The 22,242-nt window shown below is 40.8% G+C and overlaps 1 protein-coding gene across 3 annotated transcripts; it reads right to left on the bottom strand.

The window, feature by feature from the left end:
* Positions 1 to 327: 327 nt before the first annotated feature.
* LOC117970172 (zinc finger protein 883) lies at positions 328 to 21,741 on the bottom strand. Of its 3 annotated transcripts, XM_059007609.1 has the most exons (4): positions 21,609 to 21,741; positions 17,225 to 17,273; positions 9,445 to 15,999; positions 328 to 3,011 (listed from the first exon to the last, which is right to left on the bottom strand). In XM_059007609.1, the coding sequence occupies exons 3-4, from the start codon at positions 15,670 to 15,672 to the stop codon at positions 2,940 to 2,942; spliced, it is 6,300 nt and encodes a 2,099-aa protein (XP_058863592.1). In that variant the 5' UTR covers positions 15,673 to 15,999; positions 17,225 to 17,273; positions 21,609 to 21,741; the 3' UTR covers positions 328 to 2,939. The 3 variants fall into 3 exon arrangements, with proteins under 3 accessions (XP_058863592.1, XP_058863593.1, XP_058863591.1); XM_059007608.1 differs by lacking the exon at positions 328 to 3,011 and having other exon boundaries at positions 8,295 to 15,999; positions 21,609 to 21,740; XM_059007610.1 differs by lacking the exons at positions 9,445 to 15,999; positions 17,225 to 17,273.
* Positions 21,742 to 22,242: the final 501 nt, after the last annotated feature.

Raw genomic sequence — 22,242 nt, 5'->3', positions numbered from 1 at the left:
ATTCATTTCATGGGAGAAAGTCATGGCACCTCGTATCCACCAGGTGTCACTCTTCTTAACCCTTTATAGGAAGAAAGTTGTATATTGATTTCAGACAGAAGGTCTTAATTGAAAGATAAGAATCGGCTCTGTTTGTTTATACCAGACTGGCAGGTCAACACATCAGGGAATCTAAACTATTTTCCAATGTAGATCTTTACGATCCCCTGTTACTAATATCAAGTCCTTTGAAGTAGATCTAGAGAATGTAAAGGGGAAGGAAGGAAGGGGGAAGACAAACTTAATAAACATCACAGCATCTGAAGTCTTGAGATTTGAAATGTCACGAATTTCTCACACACCCTTTATATACAAAGATACTCGAAAACATACAGGAACTCAAACTCAGTGTGAATGAAATCCTTTCTAAAGAGCTAAGCTTGCCTTAGGATGTACTGTATTGTCACTCTAATGATAGCATACTGATACAAAATACAAACCATATACTGTCCAAAAGGAATAAACAGCTGATGGTGATTCCACAAAAGCACCAGCTCTGTTACTGTCAAACAGTCTGAGGCAACTTCATTCTGCAGATTGTTTAGATCAATTATTCATAAACTGTATAAACTATGAATGTAGTAATCATGGTAATGATGCAGCATGTATGTTTTGCAGATTTTTAACACATGCAAAATGCAAAAATTGTTTGCTTGCAAACCTTTCATGTTTTACAGTATATTTATACAGCTCTAGTATTGTGGAGCTGTCATAATAATTGGATATACAACAATATACTCATTAAAAAACAATAGGAATTGTATTTCAATCCCATTGCATTGAAGCACGGATCCAGTATACAACAAGCTTAGAGTTTCTCAGTATTTAAACACTCAGCAAATTGATTCGTTCAAATTCATTCAAAACCAAACCAGTATTTGCTCCAGGGCAAGGTTTGTACCACTTGAAATAAAACAAAGAATTAAAAAAACACAAGATTTTGTCAGCTCTAAGCAAGAGCTTAGAGGCCATTCTAGTTAGATGAAGCACACATTGCTGCCACACCCATGAAGATAGCCTTAGTTTTAAGGCTATATTTAGTTTATTTTAAACAATTCACTTCTGTATCTTCTACTGTACTCACTGACACTGGTACAGTAATGCCATGTGTTGCACAAAGTAAATAGCATATATAAAATATGATGAATGTTACTGGCAGCTTTGCTGGGTTCGTATCACACATATAAGCGTTCAGAGAAAAAGCTTGGCATATATTTCCAATGTGTCCCTTCTAAGTAAAATGACCCTGCAGCTCTGTCCTAAATCCTCACAGCATGATGAATGAGATTCATTTCCAATTCAGTCAGGAGTGGAGCTGAATCTCAGGGCTCTCCAGTTTATTCTGAAATAATGGGTCTGTCTCCTTCAGTTTGACACGCTCCCCTTCTCAGTGTCTCTGGATTCAGGCTGGCTCTCACTCCTGGGGACCCAAGTCATTTACTGAAGGGTGAGAGAGAGAGATATAATCAGTCAGCTCTCCATACACTCAAACAAGCAGGGTGGAGAGGTGAGGGACTGGGAGGGAGGGAGGCTGGCTCCAGTGTGAATTCGTTGGTGTCCTTTTAGGTGTCCTAACCGACTGAAGCTTTTCCCACATTCAGTACAGTGATACGATTTCTCTCCAGTGTGAATTCGATGGTGTCTTTTTAGGTGTCCTAACCGACTGAAGCTTTTCCCACATTCAGTACAGTGATACGGCTTCTCTCCATTGTGAATTCGATGGTGTCTTTTTAGGCTTTCTAACCGACTGAAGCTCTTCCCACATTTATTACAGTGAAACAGCTTCTCTCCAGTGTGAATTCGATGGTGTCTTTTTAGGCTTTGTAACCGACTGAAGCTCTCCCCACATTCAAAGCAGTGATACAGCTTATCTCCAGTGTGAATTCGGTGGTGGGTTTTCAGGTGTCCTAATACACTGAAACTCTGCCCACATTCAAAGCAGTGATACGGCTTCTCTCCAGTGTGAATTCGGTGGTGGGTTTTCAAGTGTCCTAATACACTGAAACTCTGCTCACATTCAGTACAGTGATACAGCTTCTCTCCAGTGTGAATTCGTTGGTGGGTTTTCAGGTGTCCCAATACACTGAAACTCTGCTCACATTCAGTACAGTGATACATCTTCTCTCCAGTGTGAATTCGTTGGTGTCTATTTAGGTTTCCTGACTGATTGAAGCTCTCCCCACAGTCAGTACACTGATATGGCTTCTCTCCAGTGTGAATCCGCTGGTGGTTTTGTAAGTGTCCTAACCGAGTGAAGCACTTCCCACATTCAGTACATTGATGTGATATCTTTGGTCGGGATATGTTTTCTGAATCCTTAATGTGGACAAGCTGCAGTTCAGTCTCTTCTTTAATGTGGACAGGCTCCATTTCAGTCTCGTCCTGTTTAATGTGGACAGACAACAGTTTGGTCTCTTCCTGTTTAATGTGGACAGACAGCAGTTCAGTCTCTTCCTGTTTAATGTGGACAGGCTCCAGTTCAGTCTCTTCCTCTTTAATGTGGACAGGCTCCAGTTCAGTATCCTCTTTAATGTGGACAGGCTCCATTTCAGTCTCTTCCTGTTTAATGTGGACAGACAGCAGTTCAGTCTCTTCCTGTTTAATGTGGACAGGCTCCAGTTCAGTCTCTTCCTCTTTAATGTGGACAGGCTCCAGTTCAGTATCCTCTTTAATGTGGACAGGCTCCAGTTCAGTCTCTTCCTGTTTAATGTGGACAGACAGCAGTTCAGTCTCTTCCTGTTTAATGTGGACAGGCTCCAGTTCAGTCTCTTCCTGTTTAATGTGGACAGGTTCCAGTTCAGTCTCTTCTTTAATGTGGACAGGCTCCAGTTCAGTATCCTCTTTAATGTGGACAGGCTCCAGTTCAGGCATCTCCTGTTTAATGCAGAGAGGTACTAATTTCAGAACCTCCTCCTGTCTAATGTAAACAGACTCCATCTTTGTTCCTTGGCTTTCACCAGGATAAGGCAGTCCTGAAAACAGAAAATAAAATGAAGTATTACAAGTCTTTTCATTGTTAACATCTAACAGCGTCTTACACATAACTTTAAACTGTTTCAAAGCTCTTTCCAAAACGGCTGCTCTAGTGCATTGATGATAGTGTAAGAAGTATTGGCCACATTGTCAAACAGGTAACACAGCAATAATGATCCATGATGTGGTACGGAACAGAAAAGCCAGAGCACTTGTTATTATGTTTTTTTTTGTTTACAGTGGTTTAGAGGACAGATCCCAAACCATTCTGAAAAGAGCTTTGAAACACAGTTTAAAGTTCCAAGTGTATTGAGTCTTGATATAATAACTGTAACAAGTAAAATATAAAAGTCAATAGTATTGACTATTGTAGTAGTGGCAGCACAGAGAGAAAGAGATCATTAGTTAGGCAGGAAGACTGAACACAGGGATCTCTTTGAAGAGGTGCACATTTTTAAAAGATGTGCTAACGGCAAATAAAGTAAACTAAAAAAAAAACAATGATGTTACTTACCTATAGCCATCACCTATTCTAGATAAGGGTTATAACATAACGGTAAGGAGGAGAAATATTGTAAAGTCATTTTAGAATAATGTATATTCTCAGTGCAGCATGACTATGTTTGTGACAGCAGTGCCAGGGAGACGCCACATTGTGGGGCATTAGATTAAGGTACTCGGACATCGTGTGGTGAGGGGCCTTGATATAACCTTGTACATTACCGTAAGACTGGTAAATATTATCCAAGGTGACTTACAGGTACTACAGAGCAGTACAATGTTACAGTGCAAGAACAATCTTTAAGTACTGTGTAGTTTACAGCAAGTGCAAATACTACTAGAATACAATATGGGATAAGAAGTAACAATTTAGGATCAAGACAATTTTGCCCCGGAGGGGTCACGTGACCTTCAGGCGCAATGGTCAGCGAGAACTTGAACTCCTACTTCTTTTTAGTTAATTTCGAGGCTAAATTTACTTTACTTTAACGGTTTTTCTAACCCCGTCGCTGTCATAATGTCGGAGCATAAAAAAGACCTGCTTTCACCGGCTACAACCCCATCTGGGAAACGCTTCTGACCGTCGTCTCAAGATCCTTCGGAGGCCTATATTGCTGACGCCATTTCCCAAGCGCTGGCTAAACAACACGGAGCCCTCGAGTTGATGATCTCTAATGCTGTTAGCAGTGCGATGGAAGGGGTGAATACTTCGCTTCGAGAGAACAGAGATACTATACAATCTCTTAAAACTTAAATTCTATGTCAATTTATTTGCAATGAGGTCTGGGGTGGGTTGAGGGTGGCTGCTAAGGGAAGGAGGGAGGAGGGAGAATATAGTATGTTATGTAATATTGTTTTGTTTGTTTGTTTGTTTGTTTGTTTTTATTTTGTGAAAAACAATACAAATTTGATAACAAAAAAAGACAATTTTGCCCAGCCAGCCTGATCGGGTACCTTGAGTTGCTTTTAAACTGAAGAGCCGAGAAGACCGAATGATGTCACACGTAATGAATGTGCTGAGTTGCAGAAGCGTATGTCAAAAAAGTCATGTTTTTTCCCTCATGCTTTGAGTTTTGCATGCAGTATGAACTTTCTAGCCTAAAATCAGTAGTAATGATAATAAAAAATAAGCATGAAGTCATGCTTGAATATGTTGATTATTACAGCTCTATACAAAGATGGTCCTTAGTTTTTGGTGTTATTTTTATTCATGATTAACTTATTTATAAAGCGACATTGAAACCATGTGTCTTATCTAACGTAGGTTAAAGGAGTTTCATTATTTCGGTTAAATACTTAACAGAAGGGCCCAAGTTAAATCAAAACATTGACTTGCTCATCAAATAATTACAAACTGTTAATGTATGGAGATTCATATTTAGTGAAATCGACAAAAAATAAACACAGTACAAATCAGTAATATTTTAGTTTTGTTGTTGTTAATCTGTGAAAAGACAATGCCAACGACAGCATACACTGAAAAAAGAAACTTAAACATATAAAATAAAGGCAAAAGCAATAAGGTTACAGATGCAACAGACAAGATGCACCAGCGTCATGATGAAAGTCAGTAACCATGCCCACGAGCCAGACTCACATATGTTATTGGGTCGGAGTTTCACGGTACAGGTTGGCTCGGGTCGGGTATATTGCCAGTGTAAAAGCACGGGTATATTGCCAGTGTAAAAGCACCCGACCCGTGAAGGTCCCAGGCCCTCACGGGTCGGGTGTGCCAGTGTAAAAGCACCCGACCCGTGAAGGTCCCAGGCACTCACGGGTCGGGTGTGCCAGTGTAAAAGGGGTATGAGTATCTACAATAACATAATAGTAGTGCAAGGATAGTGCATCAGCTGAGAATCCAATGACATGGTGCTTAGGTCAGGCAAGTCCAGTGTATATTAGGATTGGTAGATGAAGAGATCTACAAGTGAAGTCCAAACAGGAGGCAGCGGAAAGCAGCGAGAGGGAGCAGTCCTGGGGGAAGAGAAGGATAGCCAAAGCCGGGAGACCAGCAGTGAGAGAGTTACAGTAGTCCAATCTGAAGAGTACAAGAGCTTGGACCAGGATTTGAGTGGAATAAGTAATAAGAAAAGGACAAATTGCTTGTGTTCACTGTTAAATAAAAGCAAAATCCTACAAGTTAACAAAAATGTGGTAGATGTTGCGAAGAAAGAAGCGACAAGTGTGTGTCAGGGAGGAGATGTGTTGAGAGAAGGAGAGGGAGGGGTCAAGAATAACACCTAGGTTTTTAGCAGTAGGAGAGTGCTAACGAGTGATCTAGTCAAGGGAGACCGAGATAGAGAGGTCAGAGGGAGAGTAAGCAGCCAGCTTTGTGAGTAGGAGGTGAGGGGTAGAGCTGGAGTGAAAGAATCAAGAGGAGGGAGAAAGCCAGCAGAATGAATCTATTTGGAGGGATGAATGTTAAAACTGTTAAAAACCAAATGATAGGAATAGAGGTGGTGATAGAAGAGAGGAAAAAGTCAAGCTCATCATGGAAGTGAGCAGGGGGACCAGGGGGCGGTAGAGAACAATAAGAAATAGATGACAGGGAGATAGTAGTAATTCAGTTCCCCTGCCTTGTCCTGAGGAGCAGAGAGAGAGAGAGAGAGAGAGAGAGAGAGAGAGAGAGAGAGAGCAGCTGGGTAGCAGAGTGAGAGAGGACAGAGAGATAGAGAGAGAGAGAGAGCAGCTGGGTAGCAGGGAGTGAGAGAGGACACAGAGAGAGCAGCTGGGTAGCAGAGAGTGAGAGAGGACACAAGGAGAGAGCAGCTGGGTAGCAGAGAGTGAGCGAGGACACAGAGAAAGAGAGAGCAGCTGGGTAGCAGAGTGAGAGAGGACACAGAGAGAGAGAGCAGCTGGGTAGCATAGAGTGAGAGAGGACACAGAGAGAGAGCAGCTGGGTAGCAGAGAGTGAGAGAGGACACAGAGAGAGAGCAGCTGGGTAGCAGAGAGTGAGGGAGGACACAGAGAGAGGAGAGAGCAGCTGGGTAGCAGAGAGTGAGAGAGGACACAGAGAGAGAGCAGCTGGGTAGCAGAGAGTGAGAGAGGACACAGAGAGAGAGCAGCTGGGTAGCAGAGAGTGAGAGAGTACACAGAGAGAGAGCAGCTGGGTAGCAGAGAGTGAGGGAGGACACAGAGAGAGGAGAGAGCAGCTGGGTAGCAGTGTTCTCAGGGGTGATCCATGTTTCTGTAAGGGTCAGAAAGTCAAGGGAGAGAGAGAGATGAGAGGTGTAGGCAGATATGAAGTCAGCCTTGTTTCAGGTTGACTGGCAGTTCCAGAGAGGAAGCAGGAGGAGGAGGCAGAGGATGGGGGCTGGGGTAGAGAACAGGTTGGAAGTGTTAGTGAATTGCAAAGAATAGAGGTAGGAAAGAGCCTGCATTTTGGGACGAGAAAAACAGAGGATTTACTGAATGCCTTTAAGTAGGGCGCTCTGACAATCTGACAATCTAAAGCAGTTAACAAACAATTGGCCCGGAAGTCTAATCTAACAGCAAGTTTAGACGGCTGTGCTGTACAGTTATTTGGTTGTTGATGTTACTGCTGTGAACCCTTTATAGGTAACGTGCTGCTAGGTTAGACTTCCAAGACAGCTGTTTGTTAACTGCTGTAGATTGTCACGTGTGCATCTGAGACCTGTTGATTGCAAATGTGATCAAGCACCTGTTTAAAGATATTCAGTAAATCATCTGAAAGCAGCTGGGGTGCTTACCAGGTATTTTGTATTATTTGTGGGTTGTGTTATCATTTATTTAAATTCTTGCCAAGTTTAAACTTCTGAACTATTAAGTTATTTGACTGTTTCCTGCAACAGTTGTGACCAAATGTGTGCGACTTTGTGTAAAAATGTTGCTTAAAATGAACAGTTGCATTCAAGAAATTGAAAGCAGCTGTTGAAGGTGAAAGCAGAAGACAATACTTAGGACTGTAGTAAGGAAGTGTACTGCTGAGGAAAAAAAATAAACGTGTAGGAAATTCAAAATGAAATGGACTGCACCTTACTTGATTGCAGTAGAAAACAAAACTGCCATTCATTAAATTTAGCTTTCAGATTGTGCTACTGAAAATCTCTCAAACATATGACAATGTGCTTGCTGTGGTGCATTTAATCTATAATACATTGTCAGTGTAAAATACAAGTTTGAAAAACACAACCGTCGTTTAAAGGGATGATATCAAACACAAAAGCCCAAGTTAGGAGAAGCAATTAGGCCAATCTTGTCAAGTATCAAGCAAATAGGCACAATTGCAAAGGTGCTGGGGCCCAACACTCACAAACTGTTGCTTCTAACTTGGCTTATTTTATTGATCGCTCCACTTGTAAAAATAATGTGCAAAAAATAATGTAATTGTATGTAAAAATAATAATAATAATAATAATGTGATATCTTGTAACAATTGTAAGTCGCCCTGGCTAAGGGTGTCTGCTAAGAAATAAATAATAATAATAATTGCTTCTCCTAACTTGGACTTTTGTGTTTGATATCACCCCTTAAATGGTTGTTGCGTTTTTCTAACTTGTTTTTTTTTACATTGACAATGTTTTTGTCATAGATATCACTTCTTTTTTTTACTTCAACAGATAATGAATAAAGCGAGGGACAGATATTTGAGAATGTGTATGGTAGACAGACAGACATGCAGACAGGCAGGCAGGCAGACAGACAGAGACAGACAGACAGACAGGCTGGCAAGCCACGAGAGTAATAAGTGAAGTAAAATAACAGTAATGAGAAAAGATTTGAAAGTAAGATAGTGGTATAGAAGGGACTTTTTGACAGTGTTGTAAGTGTAAAGATTTTTATTATTTTGGTTGCAAATGTACATCCATCAGTGGTAAAAACAATGTATATTTTGGTAACTTGATTTTTACACAGGTACAAAAGTAAAATGTTATGAATGGTTAAAAAAGTACGTATGGATGTCAGTGCTAAAGAGCAGTATACGAAGAGATTATAATGCTTGAAACAAAACAGTATTCTCCATGATATAGTGGAGTTAGCCCAATAGAAGTCATTTGGAAAGCATTAGATCTCTTCATAAAAGGCCATATACATGTCCTTTGCATTTCTTGGCCATGATTTGACTTCAATGAGTGTGTCATTTGCATGCACCCATTTTCCAGTAGCACCCACTGCAAGAACAGACACATAGTGTCCTGAATCAACACCCTGTCCCTGGTGTATGATAATGGAAGATAATTGGTAATTCCTGTCATCCACATTAATTTTGCTCTTATGCACAGCAGTAAACTTGGCATCATGTCGCTTTGTAACAGTTCCATCTGGTTTGGTTTCCCAAAACATAAGTTGGACTGCAATCATTCTTCCTGCTGATTGAATAAGTTGACGTTTCATGATTGGAGAAGTGTTGCATTGCCTACATTTGCTACCAGGAATCATTGCCCATTTGTTATTTCTATGAATGAGTTCTTCCAAACACATGAAATCTGTCCCAGCAGGTATATGTAGAGGGTAAACATGCAACACCTCTCGGTTTGATGAGCGGTACCTACATCTAGTACATAGAATGTCATGACTTATGGTGACTGAAACCATGCGAGATACTTCAGGACAAACGTGAGACAATTTGGTGAGAAACTTTGCAACATCTTGCTGCTCCCCTCTATTGAAGGGTTCTCCTAAAAAGTGACATATGTCCACAGTAGTTAAAGATGCAGTGGGTGGCAAGTGGTCATAATTGCGAACAAAGTTTCTGATCGGCTCATGCTGGCTGTGTTTTAATGAATCCTTCAGGGGTTGCAAGTGAAGAAGGCACTGCAATGTTGCATTTGCATAGCATGAGGTGAAATTCGGATTGCTCAAGCCTCTGAATGGATGTGTAACCGCAAGTGTTCTCTTAGAAGATTGAGGCTTTTGCTGTTCCTGGACATGAGTGATGGATTGGTGAATGAAATGCACACGGTCTTTTACCTTTTGTCCCTTGTGTGTATTGGTCTCCTTCATGCTTATCAACGTAGGCCAATAAATCCCTCTGAGCCTATTGTATTCTACAACTGCAGTTTGAAGTGCCTTAATGCAGGTGGGGTCAAAGTTGATAAGATGGACACCACTTAAGGATGTAACTCTGGAAAGTGCAACAAAACTTTGTCCACAGGAAAAAATGGAGTTGCCAAGATCCATCATAACTGTATTTAGAGTCATCCCCTGGCATTTGTGAATGGTGATTGCATGAGCACCAACGACTGGGAACTGCTCTCGAACAATGTAGACTCTGTCCATGATTTCAAACTTTGAGCGCATGCGTTCAAAGGTATGGGTGACTCCATTGTTAAATTTGATGGTTATGGTTTTGACCATACTTGTGTTTTCCAGATGGTAGGAAACAGCTTGAAGCTTCCCTATTGCCCCATTGATGAGACCAGTGGCAATGTCAATGTTCTTGCGAAGCATCAGTTTGCATCCTATTTTGACTCGTATGATAGTTTCCAGTCCAGCTGCCCGACTGCAGTCAGCCTTGCAGGCGTTCATTTTTTTCAGCACATTTCTTCGGAAGTTACGAGGGCAGTCCACAGTGTCAATTGCCATAAGATGAATGTCCTCTCCTGGCATACTATCAAGTATGGCAGTCTGGATCTGGTTACAGGCATCTACAGTAGGCATGATGCAGGTTGAGCTTGGATCCTTGGCATCTAAGTCTTTCATGTGTTTGATAATTTGTTTTTTGTAGCTGGAAAGATCGCCTCTTTCCATAGGTATCAAGTGTGAAGTCAACAATCTGTGATCAGCTTGGTTGGTGGCTCCAAGTCGGGCACGATTAAGGAGGTTTTCAAAAGTCCTGTCCTGCTTCTGGCGCATATTGATTGTGAGTTCATCATATGCAAATAAATTCCACAGATCCACAGATCCCATGGAGCCAGTCAGTTTGTGCAATTCCTCTTGAGTAACTGGCACATAAGGTGGATTCTCATGCACAGGTGGAAGCTGTAACAAATCCCCCAGAAGTAAGATGTTGATTTTTCCAAACCAGCCATCATCTGTGTTAGCAGTCTGGAAAATCTCACACAGACGAAGATGGATGTACAATAAAGTGACGTTGGTAATCATGGACACCTCATCAATAATGAGGAGGGTCACGTCTCGCATGTCTGTACGAAGGCATTGCAGTACCTCATCAGAGAGGTTACGATACACTGGTGTTTTTCCATGCTCCACTGGAAGCATTAGTAGTCTGCGAATGGTCATCCCATTGATATTGTGAGCTGCAACTCCAGTGGGTGCTGTGATTGCCACTTCTTTTCCCAGGCTCTGTCTCACCCATGCTGCGACAGTTTGAATGAGAAAAGTCTTCCCTGTGCCTCCAGTGCCACTCACAAACATGCGGAGGATGGAGGCGTTTGTTTCAGTTTGTTGTTGCAAAGTTTTGGCAATGTGGTCAAACACTCTCTGCTGATCTTTATTAAGGCGCGTGAGCATGTCTTGTACATTTTGTAGAAGAGGTTGTGCCGCCACATCCCTGAATTCAGCCACTGCCTCTGCAGCCTGCAGAGGAGCAAAGCAAACTGGATTTTCAGGTTCTTCTGTTAGAATATCATTGTCCTCTTCAGCCTCTATTTCCTTTTGTTTTTTCTCTACTAGTCGAGTTACCTCCTCATCAGCTGCTGCTATTTGTTGTAGTTGGTCATGATAGGCCATAGCTTTTTGCAGGTTATCCTTACATGCACGGAAGGCTTCCACATAGGAATGACACCCTTCAGAAAGAATATCTCTTCTGTCTTTCCATGGCTTGAAAAGTAGGAGGATAGCATAGAAGTAGTCCTCTGGGCAGTCTTGTACACTGTAATGGTAATGATTGATTAGGTAGGGGATGCGTCTTTTTTTGATGTACCCAAAGGGAAACATGTAACAAGGGATGTTTTCATTTTTGGGCTTCTCTGTCACCACATCATGCCATGCAATGAAATCATAGAGGCTCATGTCTTGCAGAGCCTCAGGACGTTTTGGGTAGTAGGAGTCAATCCAGGAAGGGAAGTAGATGTCAGTTGAGTCAGGACTTTCTTTTGCTAGCATGTCAATGTTTTCTTTGGATTTCAGCCGGCGGCTAGATACCTTTGATACATCAATCCACTTGATGGTTGTCTGCGGATCTGTGCCATAGAGAGGTAAGCCTAGGAGGTTGTCTGCTGCTTCAAGTGCACCACATTCTCTGTTGGACAAACTGCGGAGTACAACATTCCACAGTCTGCTGGTCAGAGACTTGTTTGAGTTGATGTCATTCATGATGCTAAAGGGGTAACTCTTCTCAGGTTTGGAGAGGTATTTTGTAATGCAGCGGTTGAGGGCTGTAGATTGTTCGCCAATGAACTGGATATCCATATTGCCTTCCCAAGCTAGCAAAATGGCTGGATTGTAGTCATTGGTCCTGACTTCTGTACTACTCCGTGGGAGATCATAGAGTCTACTATGAGGATTTAGTCCTTTCCGTCCAGCAATGGCCTCAGCCACATCTCGGATTACCACCATGGTTTGTTCTTTTCTGGGAAATCCAAAGCGACAAACTGTCACCACCTTGTTTGGGGTTTTCTTGGATCTTAGACAGTACTTGTTGCATTTATGTTGCTGCCATTTCAAGACCCGGTCTCTGAGTACAGGTGCTATCAAGTCATTTGGAATGGCACAGGTGACATGTTCATGAATATACTTTGCAATTTGTGAGTTGGGGGAAACACCAATAAGTGGTGCGTCTTCCACCCAAAGAAGCATGTGGAAGTGCTGCATTCCACGACCCTGGTATTCTCTGCGCCAAAAGTAATGTGTAACTTTCCCCAGAGGACCATTTGGAGATGTGATAAAATTCAAGATTGCAAGAAACTTGTTGTGCATGAACCGAGATGCACTGACAGGATCTTGTGCAACAAGTTCACTGATAGGTAAGTTTGCAAAGCCTGGTCCATTCACCTCCTTTATGTATTGTCCCAGGTCAGTCCAGGTCCATTCTGCAGGACTCAGTGTGACAAACCATGTTGCTGCTCCATATGCTTGAGTCATAGCATCCACATTATTTCTTGGTTTACGCCAGTATTGTGGAGTGTTCTTTAAACGGGAGTAAATGGTGGTAAGATCAGATTCAAGGTTGTCATTTGACATCTGTTGCAACCACCGTGCTGCAGTCATACGTTCCTGGGGATGGTGCATCTTCAGCTTGTGGTAAAAACCTCCGTTAATCTGGCGAAGATTGGCCTCATGCTGCAGGTGAAAGATATACTGTTGATTGAGCCTGAATTGTGCGTGGCATGACTGAAGGCGAGCTTTGACAAACTCTGTTGGATTCAAACGGGGCATCCGTTCAGCATGCATTCCATGAATTCCATGAGTGTACAGGTCTGGGAAACACAGGAGGTCTAGTTTTTTCTCCCAGTCTTCCAGAGCGTCATCCTGTATGTGAAGCATTTGGTAAAGAGCAGTCGCTGTACCTTTCTTTCTTTCACTGTGTATGGGATGTATTGTGTAATTGCGGTAAATGACAGCCTCTTCCTCCGGTTCAACCTTACATAATAAAGGTTCTTTGGGGTGAGGTTGTTCTTTGGTTGTTGCTTTGACAGTGATTTCATCTTCACCTTGGTCTTCATTGTCAGAATGACATTGAAATACATTCAAGTTATGATTAGAAAGCAAGTTAACAGAGTTTTGTGGCAAGCTGATGTCTTTGTAAAAAGGATTGATTTCCTTCAACTTCTGTAAAGCATTATACACTTTATTGAGATCCACAATGTCTTCCAAAACAGTTTTGGATTTTGTTGGTGCACCGCATACCAGGATGTGGAGTTCCATGTCATCTGGCAAGGCTTGGTTTGGCGGGGGTAGTTTGCTCAGTGTTTCCTGAAGAGGCAATGGCAGGTGAAAGGTTCGGCCATGCATTTTCTGAACTCTCTGTTGGTGAGGCAACCTCTTGCTACTGGAAACTGGAGATATTCTTGAGACAGTTTGAAAAGCTTTTCCACGTTGAATAAGAATTTTTTCATAATCATTGAGGCATGAAATTTCAGTAGGGATCCTGGGGACGGCCATTTGGTTGAGGACACATCGGGGTGGCAGTTTGTTGGTGCGAAACTTTTGCAGGCAGTAGTGGCAGACATACTGTGCTGGTGTGTTGGTTCTATCTAAGTAAACCATGAGATTCAGCCACTTGTCATTGTCTGGTGTTGTTTGCATGGTAGCTATTTGAACACATTCTCTTCTGTGGCACAGCTTGTCACAAGAAGCACAAGCGTGTTTTGGTGTATCAGCGGAGAGTTGTGTGTAAGTCAGAAATTGTGCATGATATTTTGTGAGAATGGATGCGTCACTCAGTAAAAACTCTGGATGTTCCTGGGGATGCACGTCCGGTGTGTTCAAGTAAGGTTTGCACAGTTCTGTCATAGTGTGCTCATCACCATCTTCCAAGGCTTTTTGCAAAGATGTTATTTGGCGGTACACTGTAACCACAGAATAAATGTTATGTACAAGTTTTCTTACACGTGGAAAATGGCAGCCAAGGGTACGGAGGTAACGGAGTGATGATTTACAAGTGCTCCTATACATGTAGCAGCTAATGGGATGACCAGCTTTGTTGGATGAGTGAAAAGCCTCATTTGCACAGTCATCAAATGTGTCCATAAATGTACGTGCATGTTTTGGGTCCTCTGAAACAATGCTCTCAAGGATGTCCAGTACACATGGAACAAGAGCAGTGCTTAAGTCAATTTGACAGATGTTTTTATGGCACTGCCATTTGTGTGTGCTTTGATTTTCCTTTGGTTGCCCGTGTTCTTCACTGTTGTCTTCCTGTGACAGTGGCTGAGGCTGAGCATGTTTTTTGTCCTTTTTCAGTGGCACATCAGGGAAAATGTGACATTGGCCTTTTTCATCAATGGGAATGCATGATAGAACAGTGCTATTATATGTGCCTTCCCAAAAGTAGGCCTCAGTGTGTGATGTGTGTTGACTTGGGCCACATATCATCTCTGCTTGTTGGGAGACATTATCCTGTGCTTGTATTTGTTTAAGAAAGACACATGTGCTGCTTTGTAGTGCAGTAAACTGACGTTGTAGGTTGTTCTGCATTTTCAAAGAGACCTCGATGGAAAGGTCAACAAGATATGTTGCTGTCATGAGTTTTGAAGCATGACTCCTGCCTTTTAAGCTTCTCACAAGTCGTGTGATGTAGTATTGTTTTTGGCGTTGGAGTCTTAAAATGTTTTTCCTTTTGTATGTGTTTACTAATTGTTTCACTTTGTAGCAAATGTTTTTTTTGTTTAGGTTCTGATGGTATAGTCTTTTCTTTGCAGTTGTTTGTAAAGCAGGATTTTCAGCATGCTTTGACTTTTCACTGTTTCTTTTTGGTTCTGCGTGGTGTTTGTAGGTTTCGCACTCCCGAAGTCGCTTCGGCTTCGGGTCGTGTTTGTAGGATTCTCGCTCCCAAAGTCGCTTTGTCGCTGCGTTTTGTTGGCAACATTCCTGCTGTTGAAGTCGCTTTGCCTCTGAGTTTTGATGGTAACGTTCCCGCTGTTGAAGTCGCTTTGCCTCTGAGTTTTGATGGTAACGTTCCCGCTGTTGAAGTCGCTTTGCCTCTGAGTTTTGTTGGTAACGTTCCCGCTGTTGAAGTCGCTTTGCCTCTAAGTTTTTATGGTATCTTTCGCGCTCCCGAAGTCTCTTTGACTCTGGGTTTTTATGGTAGCTTTCGCGCTCCCGAAGTCTCTTTGCTTCTAATCGAAGCTGTTCTTTTTGCCTTTGTGTTTGGATATGTGGGTCCTGATGGTTGGGATGTAATTGTTTTCGTTTTGGTTCTGGGTTATTTTGGCAATGTTCCTGCAGTTGTTGGTTTCGGTCTGGCTGTGGTTTGTAAATTCCTTGCTGTTCTGTTTTAAACATTGGGGCATGATTGGTGTGGTGTTGTATTGGAGCATGATTGGTGTGGTGTTGTATTGGGGCATGATTGGTGTGGTGTTGTATTGGAGCATGATTGGTGTTGTTCTGGAATAGAAAGTTCTGCGGCTCTGGTTCTTGATAAAGTTGTGCTGTCTGCTGTTGTGTTTTGTGCTGTGTCTCCAAGTAATACGAATCTGGCTGTTCGTGAATAAATGAGACGTAACTGTTCTGTTGTTGAGTTTGTCTGTTTAGTTTTTGGTCCCAATGACGTTGTTCCTGCGGACTGTGATTCATTGCGATGCTGATCCTGCTGGAATGTGTTACAGACAGTTGTGCGATGGTATTCCTGAATGGGTGGATTCCGTTCTGTATGTTATATTGACAGTTGCATGATAATAACACTCAACGGGCTGTGGTTGGCCAGGAGATGCTACATGGACAGTTGTGCGATAGTAACTCTCAATGTGCTGTGATCGGTCTGGAGATTGCTGAAATTGTGGTTGTGTCTCTGTTTGTGGTTTATTATCCTTTTGGTGGTTCAAGTGGTATTCACGTCATTGTCTTTGTTGTTTTGTGGTGAAAGACATGATGGTTCTAGTATTTCAGGCTGGCTATAAGCCCCTGTAGGAAAGAAATTAGAATTATTAATATTGTATCCATAAGCATAATGCGATACAAATAGACATGGGGTCAAATGCATTTACATTTAAATGTAAATGACTGCATGTATTTGAAAATTGGAATTTGCTCAATGCAAATACAAATATCATATATGTACAACCAAACTAAATATAAAATGCAAATATGTCACATATGCTAAATGTATTTCAAATACTTTGGCATACAACATTTATTAACTGAGCAATTTATTATCATGAATTTGGCTCAGGCTTTTGCCAAGGTGACATAGGAGGAGTACATTTAATATAATGGCAATAAACACAGTAGTCACGTAGTTAATAGTAATTTCCAGGTATGTACCAAAATCAGAAGCATGTTACGTAAAACAGTGTTTCTCAATCTTGGTGCTGGACTCTCTAATGAGTTATAAGCAAGTTTTGCATTTGACCTATTGGACCGGTCATAGCTGAAATTTGATTGGCTTGTGGCGGCCATGTTTTTTAATGCAGTGACTCGCCTTGAACAAATTTAAAACATGACCTTTGCATGAATATGTGTGCTAATTTACATGCCGATCGGCCTAACAGTTTTGGAGAAGATGATCTTTGAATATTTTTGGCCAATCCAATATGGCTGCCAAACCAGTCTACCAAGTGACCTCTCCTGAACAAACCTTATTCTAGGCAATAAGGGCACTCTGCACAGCAAGTTTCAGATCTCTACCTTGAGCCGTTTTTGACAAAAATGTCCAAATCTGTCACAAAATCCAGAGAAAAAACGACTCCAAAGAATCCAATCAAACAGAAATATTGAAACACAGAAAGTATAGTGCAAGCAAGCAATCAGTAAAAGTAGATGTGTGACCTTCATGAATGTGGGTAAAATGTTGTGTGTGAAATAATAGAACCAAAAATAAATAGAAAACAAACAACATTAAACTATAAACTGTAGCAAATAAACTATAGCAAATATGGCACAGATTAAACACAACGTTTAACAATTATTTAGAATTCCAAATGCCTAAACACCAGTGTTCTGCCTAATGACGTATCAACACTGCTGTTTAGGAACTAACTAAGCATATTAATAATGCAGATTTGTAATTAGTGCAAAATAAGCAAAATGGCTTGCTGGTAAAATTGTCTTGTTTTATAGCAACATAACCTAGCAATAGCGCAATAAAATGAAACACAGTAAACACAGAGGAATAGATTTATTAACTTACCGTACGGTATGTTGCTGGTCGACATGCAATTGGCAAAATGCAGAAAATCCTGTGTCAATACAATTCATACAATTACTTCATCAATCCAACAAAGAAATGTGTAATCTCCAGCTTGCAGTGAAGAAGTCATAGAAGCGTTCACTTTCTTCAAACTTTCCCACAATGTTGTTTTCATAACAAACCCAACAAAACATGACAGCAGGCATGACAGGTGTTTTCAAGAATATGTTTCTCAGAGCCAAATGCTAAACTGATTCCTTTGGGGCTATATGATGAATTGAAATATATATTATCACTAAGACTATAAACCAGGTGTTTAACTTTAGGGCTGTAAATCTACGTTTAATTGACTACATGTTTAAACCCATTGTTAATCCGGTCGTTCAACCTTTTAAAAAGGCCATAAATGTAATGTTTCACTCATTTCATGTTTTTATATTTTAACCTCGGTTTGTTATTCAAAGCACGTACCATACAGATCCACTTAAAAACAATGGTAAAAATAAAAGCATAGAGGACTGTAAATCAGCACTAAAATGTAATTTAATTGCATAAAAAAACATTCATAGTCGATTTTACAATGTACCATTTCTCCAGAAGCTCTATAAAAAGCGTGTGTATCCAACATCGAAAAAACATTAAAAAAAACTCTATTTAAATTAAACTTAAAACACAGTGACAAGACTACATTTTTAGTTTCATTCACTTGTATATTGTTGGCAGGAAACAAAACATGTCCAGAACCAAAAACCTTTTTTTTTTTTTTTTCATTAAAAATCAAAGCCGTTGTCTGATACAATACTAGTTCCCAGCATCCCTCCCCTTCACAATGGCGCTTGTGCATTCACGTGAAAAAATAAAGACTTTCCCAACGTTCCTCTCCCGGCTTCTCGGTTCAGCTCACTTGAATAATTAAAAGCTCTGTAATTGCAGGTGTCCTGTTGACCACACACAATAAAATATGGACAAAATAAAAAGGTGTAAGTACTTTGTAACAGACATCTTATTTGCCATTCTTTTTATAAATAAATAAATAGCAGCTACATGTTTTTCTTTTCCACTGTGTTACAGTGTTTGACTTATTATTTATTTCTTAGCAGACGCCCTTATCCAGGGCGACTTACAATGGTTACAAGATATCACATTATTTTTACATACAATTACCCATTTATACAGTTGGGTTTTTTTTACTGGAGCAATCTAGGTAAAGTACCTTGCTCAAGGGTACAGCAGCAGTGTCCTCCACCGGGGATTGAACCCACGACCCTCTGGTCAAGAGTCAAGAGCCCTAACCACTACTCCATACTGCTGCTGTGGCGTGAATGGAGCCATGAGGTGCCTTAATCACACAGGCTATTCACTTTACTGAAATAATGTACAGTACTAACACTAGGGCCCGATGGAATCTGTGTTATTTTGTTCTGATTCCCTTTTTTCTGATTTCCGTTTTTTACCATTTAATAAAAATGTAATGTTTATTTAAATGGACTTATGCACACCGCAGGCAAGGTGAACAACACAAAACCATAAACCGACAGGCTTCTACTTTTTCCATTTGGTTTGCGTTCGTCTTCATTGGATTAAGTATTGTTTTATCTACTTGTATTGAAAAATAGTATTGTTAACTTTAAAAACGGGTTGTATTTATTTTTTTCAGTGCAGTGTGGGGCGCTTCAAAGCAAACAGATAGGCGTGTTTCATAACTTTTAGTTTTGAACTTGATCAATTCTATATCACTGCTATGCCCGTGGTTTCACTACCATAAAACTTCTCTGTGTGAACATTGGGATCGTACTGTTCAAAGTGACGGCTGTAACAGCAGTCTGTGTGAGGAGTAGCCTACTTTTTGTGATGTATTACAGACGTTAAAAATAGTCTGCAACGTTGTCTAATTGTTTAAGTCCTTAAAAAGGTTTCTATTTATTTTCCGTGATTGCATTTAACACACTCGAACGGTGAATTATTTTCACTGATTCAGCCCTTCTCGTTGTTTATCCCTTACAGAATACCCCGTCTCATTTATAACCCAGCTACAGAAACCGTCCCCCCGCCACCCATTCCAACACTTTTGAAACCAAAGTTACGCCACTACCTGTACTGACCATTAGTTTCACATTTTCCCTTCAAATATGTAAATCTCAAGCTTAATGCTATCTGCCAAATGCATTTTTTCGTACAGCACTTAATTCCACGTTAATATTCTTTTGATTCCGTAATTCCGTCCGTGTTCTTGTTAACACGGATTCCATAGATCCCTATAAGACCTGAAAAAAGGCAATGCGATGGAGATACACAACAACGCGGGAAGCTGGTCTGTCCTAACAATTAATCATAACAGCTGTCTGTGTTATATGCTGTCAGATCAGGAACAGTTACATGCAGGGTGCAGTGTGTCTGTGTTACATGCAGGGGTGCAGTGTGTCTGTGTACATGCAGGGGTGCAGTGTGTGTGTGTTACATGCAGGGGTGCAGTGTGTCTGTGTTACATGCAGGGGTGCAGTGTGTCTGTGTTACATGCAGGGTGTAGAGCTGTCTGTGTTACATGCAGGGGTGCAGTGTGTCTGTGTTACATGCAGAGTGTAGAGCTGTCTGTGTTACATGCAGGGTGTAGTGCTGTCTGTATTACATGCAGGGTACAGTGTGTCAGTGTTACATGCAGGGGTGCAGTGTGTCTGTGTTACATGCAGGGGTGTAGTGCTGTCTGTGTTACATGCAGGGGTGCAGTGTGTCTGTGTACATGCAGGGGTGCAGTGTGTCTGTGTTACATGCAGGGGTGCAGTGTGTCTGTGTTACATGCAGGGTGTAGTGCTGTCTGTGTACATGCAGGGGTGCAGTGTGTCAGTGTTACATGCAGGGGTGCAGTGTAGATGGATGTTAAAAATGCATAGATTAACCATTCAGCAGAATGAGGCAACAAACAAGTGAGTGGAGACATGAAGCTGCTGTTTGATGTCACTTCAGTGTTGAGCAAGTTGTTGTATTTGAAGCAGTTGAATATGATGGCACCCATCCTGCTCCTGAAGTGGCTCCAGCAATTGGATTCGGCTCCGAAAGCAAACAGTTTGTCTGGAGCCTGATCTATATAATATTCATTCATGTATTTCATGTTTTTAACATTTAGTCATTAGGAATTTACATCGCAGCATGTAGAATTCCCTGCGCATGAACTGATAAAGAAATGATGGTTTACATTAATGCTGCCATATATGATTATTAATGCTCACTTCTGATTGATCCATTCCTCATTGTAAACAAAAACTAAATCTTACAAAAATAATCCATGTTTCAGTGTTTCACATCTTATGAATCAGACTCTTTTAAAATAAGTTACATATTTACGTATTGTCATTTTACTAACTTTTAAAAAGCAATCCGAGTCTGAGTAATTGGAGTACCTTTGTGTCGTGTCTGAAAAATAACACATTTACTGCAGATATTATGATAAACATTACAGATTTAAAGCTATAGAAATACTGCAAACCATTATTTATTTATTTAATTTGGGTTTGCCACGAACTCAAGTTAGAAGGGCTCAGTTTGTATACACACACATTTAAATATTCCAGTTCAGTTCATACTGCTCGGTCCTTTACTTGAACACATTACAATTCACAGCAATATAGAGTTAATATAACTATGACGATAGTAACATGGGTTACTCATACATTTCAGTGTTGTTAATAAGTTCTGTTGATACCTTATACCTTGTTTTTAAAAAGCTCACGTGTTTAAAAGGTAAAAGCTGAAATATGTTTTTCGAATCTGTCTTTTTGTACATTTAACATATTTTGGTCAGATGACAATAGACAATTAAAAATAAATGAATGAATTAGTATGATCTGCAACAATACACCCGATGTTTAACGTTTTAATTATGATTGTGTTATTATATAGTTATTTTAACGGCTTCAGAGTTGCTACAGCTTCAATGAATTGAAGACAAAGAAAGTCCCAGTTTTTCCGTGTGTAAATCTGGTAGCCCTGCTTGAAACACAGCACATTGCGATCGTATAAGAAAGCAGCTGTCATTGTGTTGTTATTATTATTAACCACGCCGATGCACGTACAGTACAGGAGGACACCTGACTGTTCAGCACAATGCAGTTCATAACGGGACGGCACAGAGCGGTACAAACTGTGCAATTCAAATCTCCTGCAGTACTACAGATGGGCCGCCGATAGTCATCTCTGATTAACCCAACATGAATATAAATACGAACTCAGTGTGTTTCAAAGAGAGTCTGATGGCAGGTTTAATAATATGAATGTGCCTGATCCAGTCTCGCATCAAACTCGCATTCCTCTGTAATATAAACACATTGCACCCCCCATACTACACACGGGGTTTCCAGTGGGTGTTATGAATCCAGTTTCAATAACTCACCGCTTTCTTTCTCTCTTTATCTTCTATTCCTTCTGTTTTCTCGTGTCTTTTTTCTCCAAGGAGCCCAAACAATGGAACTTCCGGTCCGACTGGTGCGCGGATCTAAAGATTCCCACCATTGGGTGAAACAAGGGCCAACATGCTGTTCAGTACCGGTTTGTTTAACCAATTCCTCGAGTAAAAAAAAGACTCAATTCCTCGAGTAAAAAAAAGACTAATTTGTACACATGGTGTTAAAACTGAAATGCTAAAGTAATAACTCACTTGGGGCTCAAACCAGGGACCACTTCCAGTAAAAGACGTATAAACCGCAGTGAATAAAATGAATACAAACTTGCAGGGCAGCAGTGTGGAGTAGTGGTTAGGGCTCTAGACTTTTGACCGGAGAGTCGTGGGTTCAATCCCAGGATGGGGGACACTGCTGCTGTACCCTTGAGCAAGGTACTTTACCTAGATTGCTCCATTAAAAACCCAACTGTATAAATGGGTAATTGTATAAACAAAAAAAAAAATAATGTGATATCTGTATAATGTGAAATAATGTATAATGTGATATCTTGTAACAATTGTAAGTCGCCCTGGATAAGGGCATCTGCTAAGAAATAAATAATAATAATAATAATAATTCATAACA

Source organism: Acipenser ruthenus, chromosome 35, assembly GCF_902713425.1.
Source record: "Acipenser ruthenus chromosome 35, fAciRut3.2 maternal haplotype, whole genome shotgun sequence".
In the NCBI taxonomy this organism is placed as follows: Eukaryota; Metazoa; Chordata; class Actinopteri; order Acipenseriformes; family Acipenseridae; genus Acipenser; species Acipenser ruthenus.
This window is presented reverse-complemented; position numbering and strand designations above follow the sequence as displayed.

Excerpts from the sequence above, each read along its gene's own strand:
- LOC117970172 (XM_059007608.1), bottom strand. The coding sequence starts at position 15,672 with ATGAATCACAGTCCGCAGGAACAACGTCATTGGGACCAAAAACTAAAC.